This window comes from Capsella rubella, unplaced genomic scaffold (assembly GCF_000375325.1).
Source record: "Capsella rubella cultivar Monte Gargano unplaced genomic scaffold, Caprub1_0 scaffold_1, whole genome shotgun sequence".
NCBI classification, from domain to species: Eukaryota; Viridiplantae; Streptophyta; class Magnoliopsida; order Brassicales; family Brassicaceae; genus Capsella; species Capsella rubella.
Window position 1 is genome coordinate 14,626,944 of NW_006238923.1, and position 16,254 is coordinate 14,643,197.

The following is a 16,254-nucleotide window of genomic DNA, read 5'->3' on the forward strand; positions in this document are numbered from 1 at the left end:
TTTTTTTAATTTTATTTACTTTTTAGTTACCATTAACATATTATATGATTCAGAAAAACAAAAACAAAAAACTCATTTCGAATCAATCACAGATCATGTTTGCAAATAAATAAAAGTTGTTTGAGACTCTTCTAAAAACAGAATGAATCAAACTTATGACAAATTCATAAACCCCAACCGTCGTAACCATTAGAACCCATAATATATATGGTGTTTTAAAAATCCATACTATAATAACACAAAAATGAAGAATGTATACTTGATAACTGAAAAAATAGATATCACTACTACTCCTAGTTAAAGTTACGTAACTGACCCTACTCAAACTTAATACTAGATTTCAAAAATTTACTAGCCTAAAACGTATCCTGTAATTATTTTTAAAAATGCTAAATAATTTGTTATCGCGATAATTTACATATTATCAGTTAAATTAATACTAATACTATTCATTTGTGATTGATAGAATTCGATAACACTGTTCAACTGTGATTAATAGCATTCGATAACTTATTTTTAAACATGTTAAATAATCCGTTACTGCGATAATTTATCAACCCAAACAGTTAATTACAAAATCTAAACCCTAACTACTACTTTGTCAACCCGAACCAAAATTAAATTTCGTTTAATTACATGTTAATAATCTGTTATCATGTAAACCCAAACCCAAACCAAAATTTTAAACATGTTAATAATCTGTTATCACGGAAATTTATCAACCCAAACCACTATTTAATCAACCCAACTGAAATTATATTTCGTTTAATTACAAAAATTAAACCCTAATCACTATTTGTCAACCCAAACCGAAATATAATTTCATTTAATTATAAAATCTAAACTTTAACCAATATTTTGTCAACCCAAACCAAAATATAACTTCAAATTTAGTTACAAAATCTAAAGTCTAACCACTACTTTATAAACTTAACATGCTAAATAATTTTTAGTGTTACACTTAATATGCTAAATAATTTATTAACAATATAAATGATATTGTATCGCGATAAAATTATAAGTTATATGGTAAGTTTTAAATTATTCTGATAAATAATTTATTATCGTGTTGAATTATTGTATTATATTGTAAAAATAAAAAACAGATAACGTATAAATGTTAGATTAAAAATCTATAATTTATTGATATTTATTATGTTATTTTGCTAAATTATTTGTTACCATATATAGGGATATTTTTGTCTGAAAAATTAGAAGCTAAATAAAAATTTAAGGGGTATGGATATTTTTTTTTTTTTATTTGGGTACACTCTTTATAGTTTCCCTAATATATATATAACAATATTTTTATTACCTATAGTGTTTCGTTTAATCAATTTTCCAATAAATGTACGTATCTCTTTTTTTTTTTTTCTTTGGGCAAAAATGTACGTATCTAAGTTTCAAACCGACAAGGTAGATCGATAGTACTGATGGCCAATAATAGATATGGGTGTATGTATGTGATTCAGTGTATGTATAAAATATTTTAACCGATGAGCTAATCAACTGTGTAACACATGAGATCATCTACATAAACTCGTTAGGCCATTTTTATTGGGAAAATTCTATAAAAATTCTCCATCTAATTTTAATTTGGAAGTTTAATACCCAAATGTTATTTGATTGGAAATAAAATGTATGGTTTATTAAATTTTGGTCTATTAATACATTAAGTATATAAAAATTGTCGAATCGAATAAATCGCTTAATTGGATTGACGGAATGACTAAACCGAGGTTGACGAAATCACTAATCTCTAAACACACGGGTAATTTGGGGTTATCCAAAGACTGCATTGTCCTTTGCTATTACCCCAAATCGAATTGTGATCAATAAACCCTAGTTTAGTGTAATTCTATTAACCCCGTTTAGTGTTTCCATCAATCCGATTATCATTTGTTAAGCAGTTTTTTCGATTCGACAATTTTTATATACTTGATGTATTAATAGACAACAAATTAATAAACCATGCATTTTGTTTCCAACCAAATAACATTGGGTATTAAACTTCCAAATTAAAATTAGATAGAGAATTTTTATGGAATTTTCCCCATTTTTATTGGCATATGTCCAAGGGTTTTACACCCTTTAAAAAATCAGAAAATAATAAAACAACACTGTTTTAAGAAATATCCAGATCTTATTTAAGATGTTTTTTGGGTGGGTGCTTAAGCCACATGTCATGTGGTGGGTGGTTACAATTTTTTTTTTACAATTTGCATTTAAATGAAAAATGTTTATATGCTTCAATTAATATGTTTGTATTAATTAAATAAAATGTTTATGTGCTTTAATTAATATGTTTGTTCTTTTTTATATTTTTCATTTTTATCTTCAATGTTTTTTTTGGTTATTAATAATTTAGCATTTCGATATATGTCACATCAAAACTCTCACATAACTAGTTTTGTTTAAGTGGTGCCTCTAGAACGTGGCATCCGATAGGATGGTTCACACAAAACGAACGAACCAATTACGTATGCCTAGCTAAAATAACTCTGAAAAACCTAGTTTTTTTTTTTGGTTTTGTGCAAATAAACGGGTCGTCAATTTTTACAACTCTATCTTTCATATCTGAAAAATACAAAACAATCTAACTATGTCAAATATAATACGCAATAACATTTTTATACTAAATAAATTAATGTTTTAAACGATTCTACAGTTACATATATATTATTATTATTTTGGACAAACAGTCACATATATTTGTTTTTAAAAATTTTACAGATATATTTGAACTTCTAGTCACGAGAACATCAATTTGATATATTATTTTTAAACATTTTACAAACATGATAGTAGTGAAAACGGGTTGTACTGCGTGTTTATTTTGACTTTGCAGAATTGATTTACATTTTCTGCATTTAGAAGATAAATTTGCAAAAAAAATAGCAACTTAGAGGATTTATTTGAACAAAATCCTTTTGTTTTTTGGTGGCAAACTAGTAGCTAAACGACAATTGATTTGGCTAGAGAGTAGAGACAATGCACTTTCAAATAGCAATTTAAGTAATGATAGTAACAACAAAGTTTGCAACTAATTATCCATTAAAATATTCATGGCCATAGTTTAATGCTTTAAGCTTAATTATAATTATAATATGTTCTCACAGTAATTTTGTGACCTTCTGTTGCCATACAGCTTAAATTTGCATGGATAAGATTCAATGCTTGTCAAAAGATTATGCTGAGTGGCCATATGTGACAGAATTTGCCACTAATTATCCACTAAAATATTATTCTAAGTTTAAATAGAATTTTCACAGTATTTATCTGACCTTTTCCAGTGAATAAAACAGATATTTATCAACAGCCCATATATAGTCTTAAGTTTTAACAATATACTAGATTTTAACCCACGGTACACCGCGGAACGACAATTTAAAATGTATTCTTTTTATTATTTTTGTTTGGTATATAAGAGTGTACTACTATATTTTGATTGTTAAGTTTATGATTTAACCCGTAGAATATAATATGATAATTTATTTTTTATGTAATCGTAATTTGATTAAATTAATTAAATAGTATAAAATTTAAAATATTGAAATGATACTGACATAATATTCGTTTACATAATATAATTTCATATTAAAATATTTTTGTGAGTTATACTATAGTAGACAACCCGTAAAAATATCTATAATCATAATTATGTAAATTATAACCCGTTCCATCACATGACCCGTGCTACACAATAATCAATAATACTTTAGTACATACATTTTTGTATCGTTTGAGTAATATACATCCGTTTCTAAAAATTCAAATTGCAACATATGCAAAAAAAATTATATTTTTATTATACATATGTTTATGTAATAATATAAATTTAAAAACAAATAAGATCATATAAAGATGTTGGAGAAATCTTTGATTTATTAGGGAGAGATTTTAGGAAATTTTGTTTAAATGTAATAAATATTGATTTCTAATTTTGCAAATTTATTATGATTTAATTACAAAATTTGTCTTAAACTTTTTCTATTTAATCAAATGGTAAGGATTTAATTATGCAAATATTACAAAATAAAAGGGTAGAACACAAAAGGTACTTCAAAAATTTTAATATAGATTTGTAATTTTCGTGTAAGAAAGAAACCAGACTAATGGTCTTAATTACATGTATATGACCCCTTAATTAGTCTATACGCACCTAAACATAATTTAAGACACATTTGATATGTTCCTATATGGCTCGTAATGCTACAATTCATTTTAATCATTTTTTAGGTTATTAAACTTTGATATGAAATTATGATCTATAATTAGTCAAGAGTGGTAGTGATCTAATTGTTTCCATTTGAGAAAGAATTATCCTGTAAATTTAGGTCAAGGAACAATTTAATTTTTCTCAAATGAAAAATTTATTAAATCATTTTATTTGACCAGTCGAAATAATATTATACTCTATATCTACTAAAATTATATCAACCCATTTTATTTAACCAGTCGAAATGGTATTCTACTCTATATCCACTAAAAAATTCGGTAAATAAACTATTTGACGATTATATTTAGTGTTCAAGAAACCACTAGACGGTAACCTAACTTCTAACACCTAAAACGCTCAATCGAGACGTAAATAATTTTAGACGGTTTAAATATTTGCATATAAAATATTATATATATGATAATATATATGTAAAAATATATGTACAAAAAACAAAACAAAAAACATAAACAAATATTATAACACGATGCCTATACTCATAGGAGATTAGTCGGATGTTACAAGTCCGGATATATAAATATCTTACGGTGATTTTTTTTTTAATAAATTGGCAACAATAGAACTATATATTAAACAATATATAGCTAATATATAATCAAATATGATATTAAAGAACGTACGATTCAAGTCGGTATTAAACTTGTCTCTACGATCGAACCAATTCTCCGCGGCTTTACATTGTCTCTTTCCCCTTGACCTTCCTCTCTTCACCTTCTTCATAAACTCTTATAAATACCTCCACAAGCTTCTCCATAAACATTATTACAAGACTCCAAGAAAACCTCAAGAAGACAAAAGAAAGATGAAGTGTGTGGTGAAGAAACTACTATGTTGTGGAGCTAAGAGCTTTTCTCAAAGAGCAACGACATTACCGGAAGAAGGAAGAGTCCGAGTTTATGTCGGAAACGACAGAGATACGCAGTGTAAGTTAGAGATGGATGCTGAGTTGTTGACACATCCATTGTTCGAGGAACTTCTTAGGTTATCTGAAGAAGAGTTTGGTCATTCATATGATGGTGCTTTAAGGATCGCTTGTGAGATCCAAGTGTTCATGAACTTGATTCATTACCTTAAGTCCACGAGTCATACTTCTCCTCATTACATGATGAGTACATCTCATTATCTACATTGATGAATGATCCATGCATAGAAGAAGATAGCTTCCTTCTCACGTATGAGTATTTCAGAATTTCAATTCACATTTATTCTTTTATTATGCATTCCAAACAAAGTATGGAAGAGGTTTAATTCACGTTTTATTATTTTTCCATATTTTTTTGGGAAATTGATATATTATTTGTTTAATTTGTACTAGGGTTAGTTTTAAATTCCTTCTATAATTTACAGCTTTCTTTTTTTTAAAAGTGTAAAACAAAAACGAAAACTCTACTTTTGAGTTTGGGTTTTTTTTTTTCCTTTTGATTATATGTTAAGATGTTCATCGGATGAACAAATACTATATTTTTTAATCACCAGTGATGAGATCATGCACTTCAACAATCATCCACATTGAAGGATAGCTCATTTTCCGTAACTGCTATGATTTGTTTTTGCTACTTTGTAATAGTACCTATCCCTGTTTAAAAAATCATCGTCTTGTTGTTCCGATTATTCCCTGTATAATCGCTAGGCCTATCCTATCCGATTCGATTAATGACTTTAAACATTGTGATAGAAAAATCATGAACGGAAATCTAAAATAACTTAACCCGCCAACACTTAACCAAAATTTAGGATTAAAAAGAGATAAGATAATCTAATTCTTAGTTACATTCCTTAACAGCTAATATAAAGACTTTTATTAAGAAGATAAATGATGCATGAGGCTTCCACATGGTTTGGGGACTTTCATGATGGTGTGGTGTCCTAACCAATCATTATATTTCACACGTATCCAACTGGCAGAGTTATGGAAAAAAATGTATTAAAATTCTAAAAAAAAGTATTAAAATCACAAGTTCTTCTACAATCTTTGATCCAATATTATATGTACCTCCAAAAACTGTGAGAGTAATAGAGTCTCTTAAAAATATTCTTTTAATCTCTTTCTTTAAAAACAAATGCAATTTGAAATTTTGAAATTTTTTAATGTGATATGATTTCTATAAATGATTAATTGAATAACAAGATATTTTAAATGATTTAATTAGCGAAATTACATGTTAAATAAGATTTGAAAAACTAATTTAGAAATCATTAGAAAATCTCTGAATTTCTCAATATATATGATTCTAATGATTTAGTGTAACATTATTATTTATTTAAAGATGAATTCATATAACGAATTTAGCGAGTTATAATATGTCATGTGTCAAGAAACATTTTTTTTGGATGTTCTCAATTAAAAACCCTATTTTAATCTCTCTTACATTATTATTATCTTTTATTTTTTAATTAGTGAGAGACTTTGTGAGAAAATATGGATGGACATGCTCTTATGAATAACAAAGGATTTTTAAAGAAACAAAAATCTTCATTATTGTTAATTTTTAATTAAATAAAAAATCATTTCTAAATTTACTAATGCTACCCTTACTTATAAACCATTTACAAAAATTCTGGTTTTCTTTTGGTTAAAATGTTAATTTACTATATAAAATTTAATTTTCTTCTGGTTTTCTTTTGGATGAAATTTAACTATTGAATTCGTATACATTTACTATATAATTAGCAAAAGTGTGACTAGGATTGAATTTGAATGGTATTTTCATACATGTTTGTGTTTAAGATATGTAAATAGTATTAAATTTGAAATTTTATATTTCAGAATGAGCACAACAACACGTAAAAGTATCTTTACAATGTATTAAGACAGGCCACATACACACGGCTATTTAACTAAAGTCTGTTGAGAGGAATCCTAAGACTGTGTTGTTGGTGAGTCGTTGTCCTGTCAACATGAGATATCACTTGTGGCATCGTCATCCCAACAGATACAATGATCTCTGTTCCATCAAAACAACACTAATGAATCTAATCTTTCTCATAAGAATTACAAAAATAAGAGATGAACAGCGAAAGACTAGACTGACCTATTCCTTCTCGGATTGATAGATTCGGCCTTATGATTTCTTCGCTACTCACTAGAAATACGTCTCCTATGTACAGATGATTCGTTGGTACATACACACTACACAACTCTTCTTCTCCGTGGTCCGTCTGTTACCAAAAGAAAGCAGTAAACTATCTCAATGTTCTGCTTTATGTTTTTCCAGGTGATTTGGTTACATGGGGTTTCACCATATTGTTTTGGCTCAATAACTGACCTGAAGTGTCACCGATGATGTGATAAATCCAAATGCGTATTCACCAATACGAGGATGACGGATGATTGCTACCTCTTTGAAGGCAGTAGTATTCTGGTCTGGAACAAAAAACCAAAGGTTATTTCGTTAAAAGGGACACCAAAAAGGCAGACTATATAGCAGCATACAATTACTCGTGCATCAAATCATTGTCCCAGATTCACATGAATATGCTTGCATTTTTGCTAGAAGAAAAAAAAAGGAGGACATTCTTTACGTTCTCTCTTGCACTTTGACATATATTTGGAGAAAAGCGGTAAATATTTGGACACCAGAGAGAACTAACTAGTGTAGAGATAGAAACAGCTTACATATGTTCAAATCAGACATCCTTACCCGGAGAAATTGCAGTACTGATTTGTTTAGAAGCTGAATATATGTGCTTCACAAAGGGCATTCGCCTTATAAACTGCTCGCCAAGCCAGAAAACCGTAGAACCCAGCCATGAAGAAGCAAATATTCCAACAAAGAAAGTGAATAGTACAGATGTAATGAACCCAAGTCCTGCCACAGACAAAGAACAAATTAGAAGATAGAATATATTGTCTGATATTTAACTCTTAAACTTTAAGGAAAGTTAAAGAGATGAAATGAAATGCTCATTCTAATACATTGTCACAACTATTAAGAGTTAGACTGAACAATTAAACCTAGAAATCTGGTAAACTATGGAAGTAGTGTAAATCAAACTTGTACACCTCAGCTTGTAATCTTTCTACATCAAAAATATCCTCTGTTTCCAGCTTCAATAAAGCACGTAACATTACCATAAAACATAGAAGTTAAACACACACAGATCTCCTAAGGCAGAGTAATCTTAATAAGCTTTCCAGGCTTACCAAATATGTCAACACCAAGGTTCTCGTAAACCGGACTGAAGAAACCATCAACGAACTGGACAAACCACCAAGTGATAAGGAACGTAACAGCAACAGGAAAGAGAACAACACTGCCACACACCCAATCATATAAAACACAGTTGAAATAACTGTAAAATTCGATAAACAAAACTAGTGGTAAGAGTGATTTACAATCCAGTCATAAACTTCTTCGACACCCAACTCTGTAAAACCCCATAGCAAGCCTGTTCAAAACACAAAAGAGTATACAAACAGATCAGAAAAATCCTCTAGTTAACACAAACAGATAGAGTAATCAGCTTAAGCTCCCTAAAGGATCACTTGTAAACGTCAATTCAACAACCAGCATTAATCCATCCAATAATTCACAACACCACTCGTAGTTTCGCTACGATCTTCACAGTGACAATAAGATAGCTATCAATAATAAAAATTCTTCTACAGTTCTCTTACCAACCCAAAACTAGTCACGAGTAAGCCTTGCCTCAATAAACATCTCAGTATAAGTTGAATTAAACACAAATAGATAAAGTAATCAGCTTAACCTCCACAAGCCAAAGCTTAGACTCCATTAAACATCACTTATACATCGAACTCGAACCCTACAAATCTCTCAACGAATTCAGAAAATTGACTAAATTCTACTCAAACTTCTATCAAGAAACATCAATTTTGGTTGATTCACATCGCAGCCACTCATAGTTTCGCAACGATCTTCACATTTTCCCCAAAATCACCACACTGACAAGTACGAAAGCTAAAATTCAACTCCAAGAGCAACGAAATCGAAGTAAACGAGTAAACACAGAACCAGAAACAATGGCGTCGTTTCAAAATCGGCGAAGGAATCGGAAGAGACTTAGTAATACCTTACGAGTAGAAGAATTAGGAGAATTGGGAGGAGAAGACTTGGGAGCATCTTCAAGGTCTTGGTGAGGAGTGAGGCCTTGACTAAGAGAACTCGTCGTAGCTTCTTTGTCTTCCGCCATTTTCTCCGGCGACGAGGTTGAAATTAGTCAGACCAGATCTCTGATTTTTATTTTGACCTTAGCGGATCTTTTGGGTCTCTCTACTGATGTGAAATGACCCTTTACGTAAGCTATACTCTCAGTTTGATCATAAGATCCAACGATTCGTAGTGGAACACGTCATCTATCTATATCAGAAAAATATGGGGAAATTCCCAAACATGACTTATTTTAAATTTGTCACAAAAATATACAATTTTTTTACACGTCAAAATAATTTATACTTGTTGATACGTGAATTATTCTGATTTTTGTATAATCCCGTTGATTCTAAATTCAGTTTACAAAATTTACACAAACAGATTAGCATAATATGTGTAAAATATAGACATATAGTCATTTCAATTTTCGTCGATGAGCTTGAATATTTGTGGTTGTATGCTGATATAGCCACGAATAGTCACCAAAATAAATCATGATATAGCCACAAATTAGTCACTTTTTATCGTTGCTGAATTTGGTCATAAAATTATATATTTTGTGAGTTTAAGTAAGCAACGATATGAATAAACGGCATAATCATGGCAAGTTGACAACCAATTTTTTGAATATACGGTGACAGTGGGTTCCAACTTAAAACCAACTGAAAATGAGCGGAGAATATAATATATCACGATAGGTATATTAAAGATGTTAACCTCACAAATAAGTGGATTTCGTGAGTTTTTCCGTGGTGGATTAAGGGTTTAATGTGTGTTTGTACGCGGGTTGATATGCCCTGTTATTATTTACTGATAAAAATATAATATATACTTATTAATAGATGTTAGTACATAGTTAATAAGTATAAATTATTAAAACATGTGGTAATTAACTAAATCTGCTAGCCAATCCACAAATGCACTTACATTAGTCAGACATGTTTGTGTTTCATATATGCTACCACAGATCAAACGAGTCACCTTATCGGTAAATATTATTCACCCATCACAAGACAAACCTAATGGGACGGATGGGCAAACATGTCTTAACAGCTCTGTTACAAATGCAACAACTAAATAACTATATATACAATTTACAACTATATATACAATTAGCAAGAAAAATATAAATAAAAAGCTTTTTAAAATATAGAAAACTCTGATAAATCATAATTTATCTTATGAAAAAAATGTTCTTCTGCGGTGTACTAAAATCTAGTACTAGTCATGATCGTAGTCAACTTTCAATGTGGGATATAGAAAACAGCTATTTAGCGACTGCATGTTGCGACTCAAGGTGTAGTCGCTAAATATTGCGACTGAATGGTCGTTGTCTTGTCACTTAATAGCAACGAAAACGATTTCGTCGGTAGTTTCAGACTGATTTTCATTGTCGGAAAATAGTCGCTAATGAGCGACTACATTTGGCGACTGTTGTTGTAGTCGCTAAGTGTAGCGACTACTTAACTACATATTAATGACTCTTTTTTTAATTGGGCCTCCGACCCAAATTAATTGGCTATGGGCTAGGCCTGTTTTGGCCCAATCTCTCTTTTTCTCTTGACACCCACTCTAAACGATGAACCCTAATTAACTCATTCTCATCCCTAATCTCTCTTTCTCTCTCGATCTCTCAGTTCTTCGATTTCTCCATTCTCATCCCTTATCTCTCTTTACCTCTCGATCACTCTGTTCTTCGATTTCTCCGTTCTAAGAACCCTAATCGCCTCTTTCTCTCGATCTCTCTATTCTTCAATCTCTCTGTGATTAGAACCCTAATCGCCTCTTTCTCCCTAATCGCCGCTTTCTCCCCAATCAGCCTCTGTCAAATCTGATGCCTCTAAGAAAGAAGAATGGCGGCGGAAGAGCAACGCGAAATAACTCAAAGCAACTGGCGACTGTTGGGGCTTCCCAGAAATCGAATCGGAGACCTAAGGGGCTTCCCAGCCAGTACACCTTCACACCGATGAACCCTCATGGCACAACAAACGTTTCTCAGGAGAGTCATGTCCCCGTTTTTCAGCCTGCAACGAATCCTACTGTCAGAGACTATCCTCCTCCGAGGAATCTTTTCCAGCCTGCGAGGAGCTATCCTGGTGCATCTCCTGCTGATGAAGCTCGAAGAGGTGGTCCTCAACATCTCGCTTCTACATCGAATACACCTCCTCTCTCGAACCAGCCTTCAGTGTTCAATCAGCATGTTTACTCGAATCAACCTCGACCCTCTTCTCAAGCGCGAGGCTCTATGTCACACCACAGTTCTCAAGTTCAAAACTCACATGAGGAAGAAGATGATGAATCTGGTTCTGAGGAAGATGCTGCAGCAGAACCAACTCTCCCAGAAGATCAGCTCGCTACTTTATATGAGCTGCTTCGCGTGCCAGGCCGTGAATTGTATACGACTGTCCTCTCTCCCAAGTTGGAACCTGGAACAACTTGGTAAGATTCTTTGAACTTGAGTGCTTTAGTGTAGTGTCTGTTGAGTGCGATAGTGTAGTCTCTGTGATGTTGATTGTATTTCTAGGTATGCCTTGATATCAGAAATGCATAGTGTAGTCTATATGATTAGTCTCTGTAGAGTTGAATAAGATTGTGGAGTCTCTATGATTAGTCTCTGTGACTGTTTGACTTGTGTTTGTATGCTTTTGTGCTTGTAGGTTTGGTAACGACAGGTCAGCACTTACCCGGAAGATTACAAAGGTTTTCACAAACAAGTTTGATGGGCCATTTTACAGTTGGGGTTGTGTGCCTCTGAAAAAAAAAAAAAGAGATACTTCCTTGAATTTGCGGTAATGTACTTTCTCCTATCCTAATGTTCTAACCTTTCTGTTACTCACAAGCATTAAATTTGAATTGATATGTTACAATTGATGGTCTTCTTCTCACCTTAATATTGTTTTAACATTTCAGGAAGTGGAATTGGGAAGACCTCCAACTATTGGTGAAGTTTTTATCAGGACTCATACCAAAAAGGATGGAACATTTGTTGATGAGAAAGCTCAAGAAGTTCATGAGGCATATAAGAAGAACAAGGAAGCTAAGTTGGCTGCACTCGAGAATGAGGAGACTTCTGACGGTACTTCACGTAGATCAAAGCTATCTCAAGAGGAGGATGACGAGATCTTTCTTCAGGTAATGTACTGATTTTTCTGAGACTGTATGTTTACTTTTTCATGAAAAATGTTAAAGAATAGATTTATGATATTGTTTGTTGCGAGTAGCTTTCTGAGTTTTGAAAATTTTTTTATGCAGTCTACTTTCACTAATGATAGAGGAGCATATTTTGGAGTTGGAAGCCTAGGGGATTACATCAATGGGAAGCGAAAGTACCCGGGAAGCACTTCTTCTTTCACAACAAGCCTGCACCAACAGCTTGAGGAAGCTACTCGGAAGATGGAGGAACAAGCAGCTATTCAAGCAGAGCGTGAAGCAGAGGCTTCACGGGTTTTAGTTGAGCAACAAGCTGAGATCAAGCACTCGAAGCTGGTGAAGAAGTACTTGAGCAAAACTGACCCCAATTTCCTTGCTTTCATCAACTCTGAGTCCTCTGCAGATGAATAGGTTCCCTTGCTTTCCCTCCTACTAGAACTTGAAAGAACTTTAAAACATGTGGTTGTTGTATTGTGTTTAAACTTGGTTGTATGTGTTTGAACGTGGTTGTTATTTTGTTGAATATGAAAACATGTTTTGTGTTTGTGTTGAATGAAAATGTTTTAAATACACATTTTTTTTTGTTTTAAAAACAATTGTAATTACAAAATCAAATTTAAAAGCATCCTAAATCGAGATTCCAAATCAATTCTGTCTCAAAACAATAAAAATTCACAGTAGCAAAACAGTCGCAAAACAGTCAAAATGAAGTCGCATAATAGGCGCAAATCAGTCGCGCAAGTAGCGATTGATTTGCGACGTCATAGTGACCAATAAAATATGTCGCAACACAGTAGCTATTTAGCGACGCATGGTTTAGCGACTACGTCATTACGTCGCTAAACAGTCGTTCTAAGGTACTTCTTAGCGACGGAATTATGACTGTTTTTGCAGTCGTTAATCACATGTTTTCTTGTAGTATCCCAATACGTCTCCTCGAGATGATGGCTCTTCTAGCCATAAATCTTGGTATGTTCGTGCATGAATTGGTGGGTTAACTATTAGGCCGGAGTGATTGTAGATTGGGTTGAGTATGTGCAGATCGGGCTCTGATACCATATTAGATTGTGGGCTTCCAACTTAAAACCAATTGGCAATGAGTGGAGAGACTCATATATCCTATATACTAGTCAGTATCATACTCAATCTTCAATGTGGGATATTATTATCCCTAATTGTATATATGTAGCTAATCATGTATATATGGCTCGGAGAGGAACCCCAAAACGAAGAGGCATCATCTTTTTTATAGAGTAAGTTTAGGGTATTCTCCAAAACGTACACTAAACCGCACAAAAAAAAAGAGAACACCAGTATCAATAAACCAATAACGACCCCTAAGAAATATACACGATATATTTTTCCATTACATCCTTGACCAAAAAAAAGAATCCAAGGCTGTAATGGAAAAATTTATCGTGTATATGTCTTTAAATCCTAATATAACTCCACAATTTTTAATTTGCTAAAATTATCATCAATAAATATATTAAATCGAACCTTCGCAGTGAGAAACCTAAATATATCCTCATAATTTAAAAACACTTATATATGTGTGTGATCATATAATCTAACTTTCCAAATTAATGGCAAATTACAACAAAAATTATATATATTTTACTTATTATATAAAGCTTGCTTTTCAAAGTTATTAGCTCGTGATCATGACATGTGTCAAAGAAAATATATGAAAATAGAAAAATATTTAATCCTATCAAAAAGATGAAATAGAAAAACAAGTATTATTAGAAAAAATTGTATATTCAAAAAATTTTATTAATAAACTAAACTATTAACAAAAATTTTGGTTATGTTGGTTTGGATTTATCAAGAGATTAAGGTTTAGTATTTACAATTAAACGAGATTATGTTTAATTTTTACAACTAAACGAGTTATATGTCAGTTTTGAATATAAATAACGATTATGGTTTAGATTATAGAAAATAAGTATTATAAAAGGTTCTTTTGTATACTAAAAAAATACTAAGAAATTGAACTATTAACTTAATTTTGATTATGTTGGTTTGGTATATCAAGCGATTAGGGTTATATTTTTCAACTAAATGGATTATAGTTTGGTTTATAAATGAGGATTATGGTTTTAATTAAACAAAATTATATGTCGATAATAAACATTTTCATTAGATAATGTAAACATTATATTAAATAAATGAGATTATGGGCTTAATTAAATAAATATTTTTAGTAATGATTTTTTTAACATAATATACTTTTAATTTTTATTTATGTGTGTAACACCCGTGTCTGAAATTTTGGTGTTGTCGACCGACACCAACAAAATTAGGTTAGACGGTTTAGCTTTTAAACCGTCGGTTTAATTGGAATTGATTAGAGAAACCCTAGACACGACTTTAAACTCGTGGAAGCAGCCTTTCTTTCTCACTTTTGGCCTTTGTCGCTTCTTAAAAACAAAAGAGAGAGAGAAGGTTGTGAGTTGGTTGTTCCTAAAGCTTAAGAAGAGGCTTGTGAGGGTTTTTGGAGGTTTCTGTGGCAAGTTCTGGTGAGTTCTAGCAAGGAGAGGGTTGGATTCGTGGCTTGTGGTGCAAGGAGGGTCTTGTTGATGCGGACATCAGAACTAGATCAGACCAAGAGCACACCAAACCGGTATACATGGAGAATTTTGGAGAATCTTTGTCTAAGTGGAGTTCTGATCAAGTACAAGGTGAAGGGTTAATTATTCACCATGATATTAACCCTAAGAAGTCCGACAGTTCAAGAGGGATCAAAAATCAGCAAGTCAAATCACCTTACTATTGGGATATGACTGTTGCACTCTTTTTCCCTTATCTAGGGTTTGTCCCAATGGGTTTACCTAGAAAGGTTTTTAATGAGGCAACATCAAGTCATCAAGGAATCATTCACCATCCATATGATTCAAAGATGATAGCTGATGTACATTCTGATCTACTCGCGGACAAGCATGCTGAACTACTCGCTGACAAGCATGCTGAACTACTTGTTGACCGACTGAACTACTCGCTGACCGACTGCCTGAACTACATCAGATTGCGAGCTGTGAGGATTTGAAGTCTTTTAACACTTGGATCAGCCATGAAGGTAGCCAACACAGTCATTTGATTCACTACAAGGCCCCAGCCCATGGAGAACATCCCAAGAGAAGACCCAAGTCCAAACCACCCTTTGAATCAAGGTAGTTGATCTACTTAGAGAGATATAAGGAAACTCTCCTTTACCTTCATATGGACGTGTCTCAAAGCTACATTTGGAAACCAGGAGAAACTCTACAGCAACCAGAGAATATTAGGAGAATATTCACGCACAATAATAGTCATTGGATCAGGAGGATTCAATCATATTATTACTCGCCTTGTTTGGAGTCGATCATCATCAATGCACAACGACTCTTTCCTATTAAGTTCATGTGAGTGATACAGCATCTCCAAGTGCACAAGAAGCTTCCAAGGCGTCACTATTACCTTCCCAAGTTGACGAGATACAAGGCACACCTCACTTGCCTTACATGGACCGATTCTACACTTTATGGTCCAACATCTATATTTTCATTAATTGTTGCGATTTGTTTCTTCTTTCTAGGTTTAGAACGTGTGAACTCAGCCTATATAAGCTGATCATTAGTCTCATTGTAAATTCACCCTTGATCAATTTAAAGTAAAAGAAAGTTTTATTCTTGTCAAAGTTTGAGTCTTTGTCATTGTTCTTCATTAGTCTTAAGTGAGCGAGTCTCTTAAGTCTATTGGAATCTGCGG

The 16,254-nt window shown here is 32.3% G+C and overlaps 3 protein-coding genes across 3 annotated transcripts; 2 read left to right on the forward strand and 1 right to left on the reverse strand.

The window, feature by feature from the left end:
• The first annotated feature begins 5,020 nt into the window (after positions 1–5,020).
• LOC17897001 (auxin-responsive protein SAUR71) lies at positions 5,021–5,488 on the forward strand. The gene has a single exon (XM_006305986.2). It carries the CDS (start codon positions 5,043–5,045, stop codon positions 5,370–5,372), a length of 330 nt encoding a protein of 109 aa, XP_006306048.1. The 5' UTR covers positions 5,021–5,042; the 3' UTR covers positions 5,373–5,488.
• Positions 5,489–6,928: 1,440 nt separating this feature from the next.
• Positions 6,929–9,456, reverse strand: LOC17897434 (protein LIKE COV 2). The gene is made up of 7 exons (XM_006304055.2): positions 9,275–9,456; positions 8,577–8,629; positions 8,385–8,494; positions 7,882–8,049; positions 7,507–7,604; positions 7,273–7,399; positions 6,929–7,185 (listed from the first exon to the last, which is right to left on the reverse strand). The coding sequence occupies exons 1-7, from the start codon at positions 9,392–9,394 to the stop codon at positions 7,079–7,081; spliced, it is 783 nt and encodes a 260-aa protein (XP_006304117.1). The 5' UTR covers positions 9,395–9,456; the 3' UTR covers positions 6,929–7,078.
• A 1,566-nt stretch (positions 9,457–11,022) lies between these two features.
• LOC111832407 lies at positions 11,023–12,915 on the forward strand. Its single transcript, XM_023788718.1, has 4 exons — positions 11,023–11,793; positions 12,012–12,143; positions 12,265–12,430; positions 12,607–12,915. The coding sequence occupies exons 1-4, from the start codon at positions 11,189–11,191 to the stop codon at positions 12,913–12,915; spliced, it is 1,212 nt and encodes a 403-aa protein (XP_023644486.1). The 5' UTR covers positions 11,023–11,188.
• Positions 12,916–16,254: the final 3,339 nt, after the last annotated feature.